A 16,816-nucleotide genomic window follows, 5' to 3' on the forward strand; every position below is an offset into this window, starting at 1 on the left:
GCAATTCTCTTAAATGAGACTTGCTTTCTAGTTTGTTTGGTTTTTAAAACATTCTTTCTTTTTCTACAGATTTGAATGCTTTCCTTTGAATCTTATTTCTTTGTTCTCATTTGATATTTGATTTAAACACCGTTTGATTTTAACTGCCTAGGTTCAGAGCTCACTTCATGGTTTTAATTTGTAGTGACTGTGAACACTGATTATTTTTGTGATAATCTAAATACTAAGAGAAAAATCTTCTGTGTGCACACCAAACTTGTTAAAAATTGGTAAACACATTCAAGTCCATACCAGATATCCTGGACAGATCATCTGTCTTGAAAGATTCATTGCCCCATGTTACTTACAGCTGAAATACTGAGCAGACAGTGACCAGTTTAAAAAATGTTCAAACTGATGTAAAAAGTACCTGCAGCCTGGAGCTTCTCAGCACATGTGGGACAGCAGTTTTCCTGCTGAGATGAAAAAAGCCACATTTAAAGCTATGTGTGGATGCAATTTCACTTCCCAGATCCCAGGTCCATGGATGGCCAGCACAGGGGTGGTGTGTCTGGAGTATGAATGGTATAGATCATCCCCTTCCATTTCTCATTTGGATATTATCCAAAAATATTTTTTTTTTTAAATTTTCCTCTTCAGATCAATATTACATTGCCAAGATAACATCTCTCCAGTGAATGTTAAGATATAATTACCCTGTAAGGAATGATTCCTATTAATCATTTAATACACCTCCCTCTAATTGAAATTTAAGCCTTTGGTTGTGGTTGGGTGTCACTAAAGATGTGATTAAACATAAAATATGTATAACACTTAACTCCTTTTGGGGTGTTGAGATAGCTCCCACTAAGTAACAAACATGAATAATTTCTTTTGCACTCTGTAAAGTTTCTAAAGCAGCTCAGTTTGAGTCTGGCTTGCACAGATCTCCCTCCCTGGATGAAAGGGAATCTGTCACCAGCTTCGCCTACAGCACCAGGGGGATGAGCCTCCTCCAGCTGGAGGAAAAGGTGTAAGAATAGATTGTGAAATAATTTACTGGAGAAACCCTCAGCCCCAAGAACAGCCAATCAAGATCTTATGGCTGCCCTAGACAAAAGGAGTCTCAAAGGGGAGCTTTTGGTAGGAAAAAAGAAATGGTGCAGACCTGATGTAATGCTATGAGTTTAAAAAGCAGCAATTGTGTGAAGAGCCTTTTCCTACAGCATCACAGACAGGCAGGGTGTGGGATTCAGTGCTACACATCTCACTTCTGCAGTTTGGGATGCTGAATTTCATCATGGGAAAGGGCCGAACCCCATCCTTGTAATCATCCTACAGCCTCGCATGCCTCCTGCATTTCTTTCATTCTCTTCTCTCAGACAGTGGGACCATCCATGGTTTAATGCTTTGTTTTCTCTCCCTGCTGCAACCTTGGTTCAAAGCTAATGTTTGTGCTAATTGCTTTCACCCGACTGTGTTTAAAGTGTGTGAACACAGCAGGAGGGGAGGAGCCATCTGGAGCAAGGACCCAGCTACACTCAAGCCTCAGCATCTCCAACACCAGCAACAAGGCAAGCCCAGAATATGGGCTGGTTCTCAAATCCCAGAGGAGGCTGCAGAGCTGAGTGCTTAAAATAAACCAAATCCCTTGGATTTGGATATAAATATATAATAATATATTATGTATTTATATCCAAACATATATATAATTTGAATATAAATAAACCAAGCCCTTGGACTTACTCATGAAACTCATTTTGTGTGCAAGCTATTGAGAAAACAATCCAGGGATTTCCTTACCTCTGCTTTACAGACCACAGCTTGGCTTCAGCCCAGCCTGCCATGTTCCCTCAGTGCAAACCATGCTTGTGCAATCCAGTTATTCCCAGAGGTGGCCACCAACAGATGTAGCTGCTCATTTCTTGTGAACATTAACTAGAAACAGTCTGTCTCCAAATCACCTTGATGGCATCTGAAGTACCCACCCATAATCATCATAAACACAAAAGGAGTCCAGTGAGACCAACCAACCAAGGGACAGAGGACTCGGTGCTCACTCACCTCTCCGTACAGCACAGTCCTGCTGCCACCTCTGATGACAAATATATACATTATATATATATATCCTCCCATAGATATATATAAACAGCAGGTGTATATATATATATATATATATATATACACACAGCATAAAGTAAGTTACAATTTGGGCCAGACACCATTCCTTTCAGCAGATCACTGTTGTTGCACAGTGCAGTGTCCGAGGAGCAGAGCCGGGCCTGTCAGGGTGAGGATGAGGAGGGCTCAGCTCCTACTGAGCTGTGCTTGATGCTGCTCTGCAGTGTCCTCTCCCTTTCCTTGGGCTCTTTCCAGGTCCCAGGTCAGGGTCATGCTGTTGCTGCACTGATGCTGGAGGAGGGCCATCCCAAACCAAGGTGTGCCTGTCCCAACCACTGCCCTCCTTCCCCCACCAGCCAAGGACACTGTGGGGTTCCAAACCTTAGCCAAGAATTCTGGAAAACTGCTGATGTGCAGAGTGAGACAGCAGCAGGTGCTGGCAGGTGGAGGCTGGGTCATGGCACCTCTACCTTACACACAGAGATGAAGGTGGGGGTGAACTCAGAGCCCACCCCTGACTTTGGACTGCAGGGCCAGGCTACAGCTCCAGCTGAGATGCACCAGTTGTGAACTTGGGGTGTTAGGAGAAGAGACAGGAGGGAAGAATGAGGCAAAACACTGGAAAATTCCTCCTGGTAACCCCAGGTAGGAAAGCCACAGTGCTGGCCTCTGCCCTGAACAAACCTGTGGAGGCCTCAGGGCAACCACCAGAGCTTCTCCAGGGGAAATGAGCTGAACAGAAAAAAAACAGCTTAGCAGAATTGTGTGCACAGGAAGGAAGAATTCTAACACACAGGTACTACAAGCAATGACTGCTGCAAGCAGGGGTTTTCTGTCAATGAACATGAAGGAGTGTGGGAACTCCTAAGAGCTGGAACAATCACTCCACTTTATCCCCATGTGATGCAGAAACTGAAACAAACATCTCATAAAGGCACGTGGCTTCCCAATGTGCCCCAGGGAAAATCTGGGATCATGAACTTCAAAGGAAAATCTGAGTTTTCTTGGTCTCAAGCAGGAGAACTACACCAAGCTGCTTTTTAGGGTGACTTCAGTCTGGGGCCATGGAGAGAACCCAGAGCCATGTTCTGCAGATGTCATAGGTGCCTTTATCAGCATCCACAACATCACAGAGAGTTGGGATGATCCTGATCTCCACCACTCCAGAGAGTGCTGTCACAGGAATGAACCAATGCACAGAGCTTCAAAGAGAAAATTTTATGGACGCTTTTATACACATACACAAATATTTTAATATAATGGTAACTGAAATGTTATCCATATTCTTAGTACTGTCATAATTAACTAAAAAGATATTTTTTAAAATTTTGTAAAAATGACATATTTTACACATCTTCTATTTACAATTGCAATATGCTTAAATGTTATAAAACATCCACTCTGACCTTTAAAATATATGTATACTAGGACTTAGTATTAGATATATTATAATTTATAGCAAACTTAGAGTTTGCCGTGTACCTATCTATTCAATTGGAATTTTGTAATCAGCCTGGCTTAATAAAGGCTTCTCAAAACCAAAAATTGACAACAAAAAAGAAAAAGAAAAAAGAGAGGGAATGTGCAAATATTGGGGCAGGCAAAAAAAAAATTCTCAAGCTTGTATTTTTTAAAATAACACCATGAAGACTTCCAATAAATTAAAATCGTAACCCTCAAATCCTTTTCCTGGTATTGTCCATCAACTTAATTTTCAGTACTATTAATCTAAAAGGAAAAAATAGCTTCAACAACAAAGGACAAACCCCACCCCAGCCAGCAGCTCTTCCTGAGGCTGCAGTCAGGCATCAGGGTTTGCTGGAGTGGCTGGCACAGAGGTGCTGGCTCTATGGATGACTCGGGAATACGTGCGCTCCATCCCTGGATGCTTTGCTGAGTCCTCCTTGTAGGCAATCTTTTCAGGGAAAAAAAACAAAAGCAACAGTGAGAGAGATCTGAATTATTTGGTGTCTGAAGTGTCTGCTGTCTAACCAAGGGTTTCCCATTTTTTAATTGTTACACAATGATGCTAAGGATCTGACAGAGGAAAGGGACCTTGCCCTGGTAAATGGAGTCTGCAGGGATGGGGCTGGGCTGACTGCTGCCAAGCTCCATGGTGTTCCCTGAACTGCCCCACTCTCACACAAGTCCCCTACACTTTGCAAACTCCTGGACACCTACATTAGCACCTCCTGACCATGGCACAGACAGGCCCAGCTCTGCCCACGCTGTCACTTGGGGGTGCAGCAGCCCCACAGAGCTGCCCAGGCTGGGCAGCAGGGCTGGGACCAAGTGCCAGGCTGAGCCTGTGGGCAGAGCTGCAGTCGAGCAGCAGTGGAAAAAGCTCTGCCCTGTCCTAAAGAAGGAAGATCTTTTTCCTGAAGAAGCTCTTCTAGCCTTGGTAAAAGCCCTTTATAAACCTGTCATCCTCCATGAGTGCTTTGAGGAAGCATACAGAGCAGAGACAGGGTGATCCCCACTGACCACACGGCACCACCAGCACTGGAAGAGAAGCCTCTCCCCTTGACAAAGCTGCAGGTGCAGCCCTACACCATCAGTGGCAGCTGTCCCTGGGCAGGGCTGCAGGCCAGCCTCCCCTCAGCTGTCACCGGGCAGACCTGAGCACAAACAGCTCCAGCAGCGTGGGCAGCTCTGGGCAGGAGCTGCTCTCACATCCTGGGCTGCAGGGAGGGCACTGGGACTTGGGCACGCCCTGGCAGCCACTTTTGCTGCTATTGGCACTTGCTTTTGCATCAGGGGACTCTTGTCCAGCTGCCTCACTGGCCTCCCCAAAGTTCACAGCTAGGATCCTAAAGAACAGGCTTCTCAAGACTGCTCATGGACAACACATCACACATACAGCTTAGATCTTTTTCTAAACTCCCTGAGAAGGGAGAAGGGAAATGGAACAAACATATCCAGCAGAAAAAACAGCAAGTGAGGGAAGTATATGACATTAAAAGAAAAAAATAGATGTAAGAAAAATGAACATACCACTTTTGGCTATAGTATTGAGGGAAATGTTAGACAGGGAAGAAGAGAAGCTGTATAAGCAAGGACCATGACAGAGCTGTCAGAAAAGAAAAACAAAAAAGAGAAAAACAAAAAAAGAGAAAAACATATGGTGATGAAAAAGTCACTGTCAGTAGGTGAGAAACAAAACTTTCTTGATACAACAATGGGAAAGATGGCAAATTGTACTGGTGTAAAGCACACAGCACAGATGCAAGAGAGCCTCAAGCTTTCCAACTGTGAGATAAATATTTCAGCCACAGTTTATGGCATGTGATTTCTCTGAGGAAATACTCTGCTCAGAAGCAGGGAGTTCATGACAAGAGGAGTAGAGTTTTCTCAAAACCCCCCACTGCCCAAAAAATGGGGCTGTCACGTTTTAGGCTTCCCCAAAGTATTGTAAGTGGGAGACTGTTTTCAGGGTGGACTTTAAAATTCAGATGATTTTGGTAAAAGAGATGACAATTTTGACTTTTGTTGGATGAACTCTTTACACATTAGCACTGATTTGTACACATAATTTTGTATTCTTTAGTATGAAGAAAACTCAGAGCTCACGGATACAAATACAGGTATGAGCATTTAACAGAACTCTCCAAATGTTTTATGAATGCTGAATCTCATGGGCTGCTCATGCCTCATTTGAGCTGACCATCCATTTTCCATTCTTGTGGGAAACAGTGGTTCACACAAGACATATGGTGCTGCCTATGCACACTGACTGATGGCCAAAATAACTTCCATGTGAGACGCATGGATATTCATTAACAAACAACACTCTTAACACTTACATACTTAACAAAACAGTGATAATTACTGGTTAGAATCACTGGAAGGCTTGAGGTTCACAAATCTTTATACACCTGAAGAGAGAGGAGCACAACTCCCAGACCTGCAGCCACCCCTGACTCCATCCAGCAGGCACCAGGCCTCCAAGCAATTGGGAGCTTTACAGCCAAGGAAAAACTCACTCAATGCCACAGTAAGTTCAACAATGGCAAGAAATTCAGGTCAACCCTTATTCTACTCATATGTGAAGATGAATAATACAGCATGGGGTAATGGAGAGCCATGTAGGCACTTCTGTGAGATGCCACCACTGATACCAGTTGTTAAACCAAGTTACTGTGCACCAACAGGGCTTTTGGATGCTACAGGCACCTGGAAATGCAGCACAGCTGCTAGAGAGGAACTATTTATCACATGCAATCTAAGGTACCCTGCCCATAAACATGCAGAGATATAATTAAACATGGTTTAATTAGCACTTCAGTATGCAAATTGCTCAATATTTAATTTAAACTGAAACTATTAAAAAAAAAAAGATCTGCCTGGACACAGCAGTAGAATAGCTGCAAGTGTGCACTGGAGTCCAATTCAGAATTTTGGGATACAATTCATATAATGTATATATGCTTGCTCATCCTTCTGAAGCTGCTAAAACACATGGCATCTATCTTGACACTGTACTCAAGCAAAAAAAAAAAAAATTAAAAATAACCTTCTCTGAAAGCTGACCATAAATAGACACAATAAGGATACCTCCTGGGGTTATAAGCGACATCTTAATAGCAATTTACTGTTTTAATTAAATACAACACAGCTATAGGACAAAGCAAGCAAAGCATTGAGCACTAGTTTAGACTATTTTTCTATGCCTCTAAACCCCAGCCAGCATTTAGCCTCACAAACATTCAGCTTTTCAATATGTACCAAGGCAGAAAACAGACCTTTGTTGATCAGATAGAGAATATACTTCTATTAAAAAAAAAGAGGAAGAAACAAAACCCAAAACCAAAAAAAAAAAAAAACCAACCTGCTTTCTGTCACTATTGCATTGCAAGGTTTTACTTCTAGTATTTTTCTCTACAGCTTCATTTGTCACTAGAAGACACAATTAGCCCCCCTCATGGAGCCCAACCAGCACCCAAATAGATGTTCTGACCTGTTCATTCATAACTACAGAGAGCTCGCTGAGCATGTCCTTGTAGTGAGACTTCATCTCTCCCTGGTACTCAAACTGGTCCTCCTTAATGAGGCGCTCGTTGACATCCAGGGCATGGCCACAGGCTTCAGCAAACTGCCTGCAAGCACCAAAACACAAAAAACAGTGACACAGCTTTTGTAGGAATGAAAAAGCCTATCTGTACACACACAGTGCTGCGTCTCTTCTTCCCCTTGCAAACTACACCTTGTTGGAAGTGAATTTCAGAACTCATTCTCACATCAAAAGGAATGTATTCTACTCGGGTAGCCCAGAACTACAGTAAATGTTTCTCAGGAGTGACTTGTCAGATGGGGTAAATGCAGATGTAACTTAGGCTGGTTCAAATCAGCCTGACTCCATGTCTTGCCTGCCTGTGCCATGCAGAGTGTCCTATGCGCTATGTGGGGGGTGAAAAGCCTAATATTAATGTTTACCTGAAGATTTCCTTCAGAAGCTTAACTTGATTATCAGGATATCTCTTAGCATTTGTCTCTTCAAGAAAAGCTCGAGCATAGGCCATTGGTCCAGCATTTACCTGTGTGAGAAATGCACAGCTTAGGAACAGAGAACAAGCCATACACTGTTGTTTCTCTTGTGCTCCAGGGCTTGGAGACTGGCCTCAGGCAAGCTAGGCTGTGAGAAGAACATCCCCTCAACTCCTTCTGTCACCAGGATGGAAGCTGAGGGGTTTTATTGAGGAAATAGGAGCTGCTCAACCTTGTACAGGCTGCAGATCTGTGCTGGCCTTTCCAAGTCCCCAGCCAGATGAGCACCCAGACAGTTACGTGTTTGTTTGTAGATACTTCAATGAGAGCATCAGGAATACCTGTCACAATCCCAGCTTTCTTGAATAGGGAATGACAAAGCCAATCCTAACAAAACTCCCTTGAAGAATCCACCTGCTTGTGATGGGTCATATTCTCAAGTGATACGGGACAGTCTTGTTGGAAAGGTCTTAGTTGTTATTTAGAGTAGACTTGAATAATTAGTATGAATAATATAAAACCAGTAGTCATCAATACCAGTGGAAAACTTGCCATTCCTTAGTGTGTTTAGAGTGAGATCTAACAGCACTATAATACAAAGTATGCCAAAGACAAAAAATATCTCGAATGATGAAAATCAGAATAAAAATTTAGGTAGATGCTTTGAAAAAAGAGAAAAAAGGCAGCAAATGGACATTACCTTGACACTGACACTTCCTTGGAGCTTGAGCTGCAGTCGGATCATGTCCACTTCTTCCATTGTGCAAAGCTGATTGAGCTCTGAGACCTTTTTGGACATCTCATCAATGGCCACTTCGATGGGGTTCAGCTCTGTGCTGGTCTGGCTTATGACCTGAATCCTCTTCTTCACGTAGGGAAACAAGTGACTGGCTACTCAAGAGAGAGAGAAATGGCTCAGAGAACTCACCCAACAAGAGAGTATTTAGGAAAGCAGAACAACTAAGTCAAAGTATTAACTTTTGACTTTGTCAATCTCTTTATTAATCCATAAAAATTAAGTTTTAATCACTGAATGAGTAGAAGTGGCACAGCAGGTCCAAACTGAATTCTGATGTACCCGGCACTGGAAGAGCATTTCCTTTTGAACTCATCAAGGACTGCAGCCACACTGCACTTGCCCCTGGCCCAGCAGGCTCTGGAGCAGATGCAGTGCAGGTGCCACTCCAGCACCCAGCCACAATTGACTTCAGCCATAGCAGAAGCCTTGCTTTCTTCTCAAACTGAAAGTGCTTCAGTTTACACAGGAAGGAAATGAAAACACATGATTTTACCAAACAGGTGTGGGGAGGAAAAAAAGGAAAAAAAAGAGAAGAAGAGACCATTTCCTTTAGTGAAAAGCACTGATGTGAGGTAGGTGCCAAAGGGAAAAGCAGGGGAGAAGAGGAGTCATCAAATTCCCACCTAATGGCAAAGATGGAGCAGGCCTGAGAGTGGTGGGAGCTGATGACAGCATGTAATAACCCAGGGAAAATATTCTGCCAGAAAAACAAGCCTCTGTTTTTGCCAGGCAGACCATAACAGACTTTCACTTTCAAGTCAGTGAAAGTACCTGCTTCACTAGAGATCTCAAAACATCTACTGCTGCCCAAGCACTTAAAAAAACCACACACAAGCTGTTCCTCCTTTCTTCTTCTTACAAGCAGAGCTGTGTCATGTAACAAGACACCCTCAGACATCAGTGCCTCTTTCCTGGCTTGCCAGAACAAAACTTTTAGGTGACTATGCTTGCACTGTAAGCAAGTTTTTTTCACGCTGTCCTTTGGGGGAAGGAGATGCACTGAAGTTGGCAAGGAACTGGATTTTCTGTCACTTGGGAGCCTTTGCTGTGAACATCGGCCTCTCTGCCCATGGCTGCCCATGAGAACAACACCTCCATCTCAGTTCCTCATACATCAAAATTAAGACATGTCAAGTTTCAGCAGTAGTTCTTCACAAAGGAAGCTTTTTAAAAAGAGAGATTTCAATCATGATAAGGAGCAAAAAGTTTCAGTTTAATATGACTCATTAAGAGAAGACATATCATGCTCCTGACATTCCTGCCTTAAAACACTGATTGAACTCTTATGTCTAGCTTAAAAAAATTCTCTATAATGCATCTTACTCCCATTTCGAATAAAAATGTCTATCTGCAAGTTTTACTCTTAGCAGAACAGACATCCTACTTGGCTTTTTCTTAGAATTGTTTTTTATTAAAAGAAAATGGTTCTGAGGGCTAAGCTGCCTCCAGCAAACCACTCCCAAGTTACATCACTGCAAGAACAGTTAAGATGTTAATTATAAGGAAAAATAAATCAGCTGAATGAAAATAACTATCCCTAAGATGGTCAGCAGGTCTGTGAGGAAGACGTGGCCAAGACCCACAGTGAAAAGATGAGATATCATCCTGCACAACACTCACCTGCAGATGAACCGACTATTAAAACATCATCCTTAAAGCAGTGAAGAGGTACTTTTAACATTCAACCAAAATACTGTCATGGGAGCTGACAGAGGAATTATTCACCTTTAAAACTCTACTTCTAGTCAAGGCCTTTCATGGATCTCAGGGAGTTTGGCAAAGGCATTGTTATGGTGCATTAAGTCTGATCTGAGCTAAAACTTTTCTGATTGCCCTACATGCTTTGGAAGGTCTCCAAAATCCATGCATGCCCTTCTCCACTAAGCATCTGCTTCCAGCCAGCTCAGACCTAACAACCTCCAGTTTACTGCATGTCTGTCTCATTGGAGAGCAGGAAACACAGGACCTCCAGAGCTGGAAACAGGAGCCAGGCATGGCAGAGAGGCAGCGAACCAGCGATGGATCCCCAGCCCTTGGGCTGTCCCTGTGGGCTGGGCAAGGCAGGATGGAGCGGGGAGCGGACGTACTGGTGAGGATGGTGCGCCTCTTGCACTGCTCCTCCACCCCGCCGTGCTTCTTGCCCGAGAGCGTGAAAGGCGTCTCGAACACAAAGCGGTTGATGTTGTGGTGCATCTCAAAGTCTGTCCTGCGCTCCTCGGCCTCCTTCTCCTCGAAGAAAGGGGTCACGTAGGTCACCTGGATGTAGGCGTATTTGGGATCCAGGTCTTTGGGGTTCACCTGGGGGACAGTGGCAAACAATAAAATTACGTTAAGTGTGATGAGCTTCCAAGGCATCCATAACATTTTTGATGTGTTTATTTATTTATAGCCACACCGATGAAAACTGAGACTTCCAAAAGTAACGCTCAGATCATGGATGGATATAAGGGCATTTTACCAAGAGTTCCCTAAGAAGAATGGGACCTTTGACAATAGCCATTGGCAAAAATGGATGAGAGCTAAATGAGACAGAAAACAACCTGCTTCTGCATGGCAGCAAACATCTGCCTGCTCCTCTTGCACCATGCACTCAGTTCTCTCCCTCGTGCAAAACCACATGCTTTTCATACCTTGTTGGAATCCTGGATGATCTTCACGTTATCTATTCCAAACTTGTCTGCATAAAGTTTCATCAGCCTTTGAGAAATCTCAGACAAGCCAGTTAATTTGGGCTCTTTATAAATATACTCTTTACCTTCCTCTTCTTCAAAAAAGCCCTGTTTAGAAAGAAACAAAAGGATACAGTGAACATAACAGCCATGGCAAAAATGAGGTGCTTACATCAGGAATCAGTATACCCACCAGAGCATCCAGTAGGCCACTTCCAGCACCTGAGTGAAAAGCTTACCTCTGTCCACTCCTAGCAGACGTGTGCCCAGAGGTCAGTATTTATACTGGTCTGCAATCTCCAAAGTTACCCAGGAAAAGATCCCTACATTTATTCACTTAAGAGACTGAGCAGCTTAAAGAGTTAAAGGGCTTTCTTGAAAACGATGATGTGTGTATGATGAAAAAACCCTCATGGATTAAAAACTACAATTAAAAATTCTTTAAATCTTAATAATTTGGTTCAATTAACAGCTGCTTGCTGGACACTGAGCCCAGCTGGGGTGTGTGCAGCATGTCACCTCCAGTGCATCCTCTGGGAGCCAGGTGTGCAGGCACAGGCTGCCCATGGCCATGGCATGGGAGCACCTGGGAACCAGTCTGCATCTCCTCTGAGCAGCTGAAGAGAAACTCTGGTGGGCACCTTGAAAGGCCACATAGAACTGCAGCACTTCCAGAGACAATTAGCAAATTATTCACGTTTGAAAAGAAAAAGAAAAACAACAAAAAGACACACAGACCATGTTCCTTTGCAACAAAGGTACAGTCTTGTTAAGGTCATTATTTAATACATTGGATGGACTTGGCAGAGCTTGAATAAAAGGGTTCACTGAAGAGCTGAACATGAATCTGTCAGGCTTCAGAAGAAATGCACACTCTGAAAGTTACCAGAGCATTGCATCAGCTGCAGGTGAGACACTCAGCTGCCCCAAGATGAACATGTACATCAGTGCTGCAGGAGCAGCTCTCCCAGCTGGGCAGAAAGCAGCAGGTGCCCCATGAACAAGGGCTGCATTTGTCCTAATGCCATGAGCAGCACCAGCCCTCTCCTAGGGTGTCATGTGCAGCTTGGTGATGGGCACCACTGCAGCTACACTCAAAACCTCTTCCTTTCACCTTAATGCAAAGTGACCCAGAGAATAACACCTGAAGCTGCAGGGATAGGGGGAAAGGCAGACAGCATTAATGAGGTCAGACCCAAGGCCCTTTGCACTTCACATGATGTGGCCTGGATGGCCAATTCTACAATATGCCTAAGCAAACTGCTATCTGTAGAAAAACAGAGAAGCAGAAATTAATGAAGGCAAGAGATATCTCCAAAATCTATTCAGAAGGTACTCATGCAAAATTCAGCTTTTTTTACCTGGAAGTGTGTTTCAACTTTGCCCTCTAAAATTATTGATTAGGCAAATCTTCATCAAAAAAACCCAAACAGAATTAAAATAAAATAAGCTATGAATTTCATTACTTCTTTAGGACCTCCCAAGCTTTATTTCAATGGGGATTAAGAAATATGTGCATCTCTGGCTTCTCCTTCAGTGAGGACAAGGGGCAATAAAATTGTCTTTGAATTTGGCAAGTGTCAGGAGTACTGTGGGCATTACTGGAAACCAATAACTAATAGCTGCAAGAGCAGCTCATCTGACAGCATCTTCTTCAGTCTCACAGGGACCTTCTAACATTGCATGATTTTTAACAACATTATCAATTAAATTCCATAGGCATATGAAGACCTTCACAGGTAATTAGAGAAAAAAATCTAGAGCTCCAAAGTTGCCATCCTACAAAAATCTGTTGAGCTGGGCAGGCAATTGACTTCCTGTTGATTACACTGAGAAAATATCTACAGGATCATAATCTGGTTTCTGATCTTGTTTCCACTGAATCAAAACTGCTTTATGTGGGAAAACCTCATTAGTTTGATGCAATCATACTTATACATACTACTCTGCACTGTTTCTGTCAAAAGACATCTGCTTTCTGTTACTATTTAGTGTTTTCAACAAAATCCCTCCTGTTTTCCAAAATGATCACATAGCAAGCTAGAATATAGTTCATGCTCTTAAACCCTGATTCTGTGTATGTTTGCATGCTGGAACAATCTCTGCTGATGCTGCATGGCACACTGATATCTCTGTTAATCATTTTACTAAAAAAAACCAAAACAACCTGAAAACAAAAAAACTAAACAGATTTAGTCTTATCTCTAATACAAGAGACATCATTTAAGTAGATATTCCCTACAGTATTTCAGCTGACAAGTGATAAGCAGAAGTTAACTGTGAGCTATAAATAATCATGTCTGCCATATGCTATATGTCTGGCAAAGACTATTAAAAGTAAGATTAAATACTTTTCAGAAGCCAAATATCCTCCAGTTTCAGGATTTTAAAATATTAAGCAGCCAAGGTTACATTATCGATGCATTTCCCTGGATTATTTCCATCCTGGCTGGTTTGGTCCTGCAAGGACAATGCAGCCTCACAGATGAAAACTGTGACAGGGAGCAGCTGAGGGTGATGGAAGGCACATGACCTCCTGAACAGCAGGTTACTGGTTTCCACTGAGCTCTGGTGCTCTGAGAGACAAGTTATCACTGTGGGAGGCCTGATAAGGCCCTTCCTCATCCTCACACCCCTCCAGACACAGCCTTGGAGCTCACAGTACATCAGACCCTTCTCTGCCCTTTGGTGAAAGGTGCTGAGGTCAAGCCTTCTGCTTGACCTGCCAGGAATTGGCATCTAATGGTTCTTTCCCTGTCTCACCTCACAGTAAGTGATTGTGATCCCTATGAAACTGTGCCCTCCAGCTTCCCCAGCTTCTTGTACACACAGCAGAACAAACCCTCAGCTCTGCCTTTGCCTGACACTGCTCTGAAAAACAGGTCTTGAATGTCTGCTTATCCGCACAATATGAGTTCTCAGCTATTCAGTATATTTAACAGAATGTTTTTTGGCTCTTAATTCAAGAAAGATACTGACTTCTCAAACACTCATCTGTGAGTAAACTCATATGCACTGGCTAGTGTGGTCACTTGGGGTGCAATGAGACATTGACATAAAGGCCTTTAACAGAAAGTGCAGTCTAAACCAGCAGCTGCCATAAGATCCAGCTCCCTGAGCTGGCAAATACATCTTGCTGGTGAAAACAGATGACTGTGTCCTCCCTGAGGATCACATTAATTCAAACCATCCTTGCACAGGGTCCCTGCAGCAATGCAGTAACCAAATTCTGCCTCTGCCTTTGCATGAAGAGCAGTTTTCAGGTGCAGCAGCAGATCATCTTTCGCCACTAAGAACCCCCAAAATTCTCCCTCCCAGTATTAATCTTTTGTTCTTTAATCTGCTTTCCCTGCAGCTTTTGTTTCAGTTAAGGAACAGCAGTCACATCACATCTCTCCTGCAAAGGGCAAGGGGAAAGCAGTGCCTGCTGCCTTTAGAGCCCAGTGACTGGGGGGAACAGACAGAGGAACACACAGCTGTGACACAGTCATACCCTTTAGAGCACTAAGGCTGTTTAAATGAAATTGTCCTTGTGGCACTAGCACCCTGGAAGTCATTGCACTTTTACAGAGATGCTAACCCAGTTCAGCAGAAGTGCTGCAGCTAAATTACCCCTGGGAGAGCCACTGGCTCTGGGAGAGTGCTGGCCAGAGGCTGCAAGTAGGAGAGCCTTGTTTTGCCCTGTGCTGCTCCCCTTTTGAGGAAGGGTAGGCATAAGGAAAACTCTGCCCTTTCTCAGGTGCAGCTCCTTGCATTTGGCAAATTCAGCTTTGCTAATCTGTCCAGAGAGCCAGGACCTGCCATTCCCCCTGAATTCCATTCGCTTGCTCCTACAAGGGACTGCCAGGACCTTGGCCATGGCCATGACCTGCCCAGAGTGCTCCAGTGGCCACTGCCATGACCCCAGACTGACACAGCAGCCCTCCCCTTGGGAGCTGCAGTGCAGGCCAGGAAAGCAGGCTTGCATTCAAACAGCATTAATGCTACCCCAGGACTTGCAACAGAGGAAGAGGGGCTCCAATCCCACTCCCAGTGGGGCTGGGAGGAACTTCCACTGAGATGAGATGAAGCAGCATTGGGCCCCACAGTGCACACACAACATGATGATAGATACAGCTCAGTAGTTCAGGTAACTGAACAAACAAAAGTTAGTTTGCAGGATGCAGCAATGAATGCAGCAATGTTATTTTATCTGCCATGAACCAAAGAATCGAGAGCACAGGAAAATTAATGTCAATTAACAGTAGAGGGAAGGATGAAGGATGTGTGAGGAGAATTAAACAAAACATGCAACAGAACTAGACTTACCACAGCCTTGAATAAGATCAAAAGGAGAAAAGAGCAAATTTCTGCATTAAAATCTAATTAGCAAACAGAATGATTCACATCAATCTGTTGTTTACACACTTTATAATTTAGAGCACAGGACATTTAATGCTTGCCAAAACCAGGACTAAAAGGAACATGCTGGATTGCTACACTGGTTTGTGGTGGAAGAAAGCACAAAATAATGCTTCAAGGGTGCTGAAGCACAGCAGAGGGAATAATGCTATTCTACAGTACATTGCACAGAACCAGAGGTAGCCTGGAAGCAGAAGGCAGAGTCAGTGAAAAACACAACAAAGCATCTATTCCATACTGCTCTGCTTTAAGATCTATTGGAGGAGAGTGCCATTTATCAAAGATGCCTTATCTGGTTCTACTTATGTTGTAGCTTGAAAAAACCTGCCCTGCCTCAGTCTCAGCTTTGCTTTATGAAGTCAAGAACTAAAGCTGACACAGAAGTCTGGTCTCTAATACACCCTAAATCCACAGCAGTGGTTTGCACAGAGGCAACTGAGTGCTCCCTGCTGACTAAAATCCTGCTGGGAGTCTGACCCATGAGGCAGCTTTCACCCTGGGATTCACCAGCAAGTGCTTCCCTGAACTCTGTCACGAACAGGTCTGAAATCTGACTGTGGAGACAGGAGAGCCCAGGCTCACTTACCTGCCCATAGAATGCCACCCTGTAGTATCTGCCAAAGAGGCGTTTCTCAGAGTTCACCACCTCTGCAACCTTCAGGTAGGAGCGGTGGATGTCGTAGTACAGGTCAGACAGTTTCTGCATGGACAGACAGAGGCAGGGCAGGTGAAGGCATGCCAGCACCTTGGGAAATGCCACCACAGCTCTGCACAGCCCTGCTTGCCTTAGCTGGCTTCCCAGACCTTTGCCAAGACGGCTGGACAAGCTAAGGGAACAGTTTAACCTCGTTAGCAGTCACTAAAGAGTCACTGCAAGGTTTCTGTCATCTTCTAGGGGGTTTTGTGGCAGTGGAGCCTTTGTGTGCAGGCTCATAGAGCATCACCCCACCACCAGACAGTGCTGCTGACCTGCCAAGGGGGCAGAGAACCCAAGTGCTGTTCGTGCAAGTGAGAACAAGGTGCCAATACCTCCAATCAGCTCCCAACCCCACACAAAGATGTGCTTTCCACAGTTACCACTGAACAGCACTTTCTCAGGATAGTGAACCAAAATTTCAGCTAAGTTAACATCTGAGGATCTGCTTCCCTAGCATACAGCCTATTGCTACCTACCACTTTGTGTCTCTTTCAATTTAAACCCAGAAAAATCAGTAAATGCAATCATCATCTGGCTATCCATTATGTATTGAAATTGCCAAGTAAATAAGAAACTAAGAAACCCTGAAATTGTGAAGAAATCATGCAATTTATCAGCATTTTCTGAACTTAAATACAATGCAAATGTGCTCTTGGTTTAAAACCC

At 43.8% G+C, this 16,816-nt stretch overlaps 1 protein-coding gene across 2 annotated transcripts in view; it reads right to left on the minus strand.

The window, feature by feature from the left end:
* Positions 1–3,303: 3,303 nt before the first annotated feature.
* DOCK10 (dedicator of cytokinesis 10) overlaps positions 3,304–16,816 on the minus strand; it is a 144,159-nt gene continuing 130,646 nt past the window's right edge. Inside the window, exons 50-57 of one of the 2 annotated variants that reach the window (XM_054515907.1) lie at positions 16,040–16,153; positions 11,014–11,160; positions 10,471–10,681; positions 8,285–8,475; positions 7,534–7,634; positions 7,058–7,196; positions 5,095–5,170; positions 3,304–4,015 (exon numbers count right to left, since the gene is read on the minus strand). In XM_054515907.1, coding sequence (XP_054371882.1) covers positions 3,948–4,015; positions 5,095–5,170; positions 7,058–7,196; positions 7,534–7,634; positions 8,285–8,475; positions 10,471–10,681; positions 11,014–11,160; positions 16,040–16,153 — 1,047 coding nt within the window. In that variant the 3' untranslated portion in view covers positions 3,304–3,947. Of the gene's footprint in view, positions 4,016–5,094; positions 5,171–7,057; positions 7,197–7,533; positions 7,635–8,284; positions 8,476–10,470; positions 10,682–11,013; positions 15,367–16,039; positions 16,154–16,816 lie in introns of those variants that run through there. The other variant, XM_054515908.1, reaches the window with a different exon arrangement.

This window comes from Molothrus ater, chromosome 10, assembly GCF_012460135.2.
Source record: "Molothrus ater isolate BHLD 08-10-18 breed brown headed cowbird chromosome 10, BPBGC_Mater_1.1, whole genome shotgun sequence".
Lineage (NCBI taxonomy): Eukaryota > Metazoa > Chordata > Aves > Passeriformes > Icteridae > Molothrus > Molothrus ater.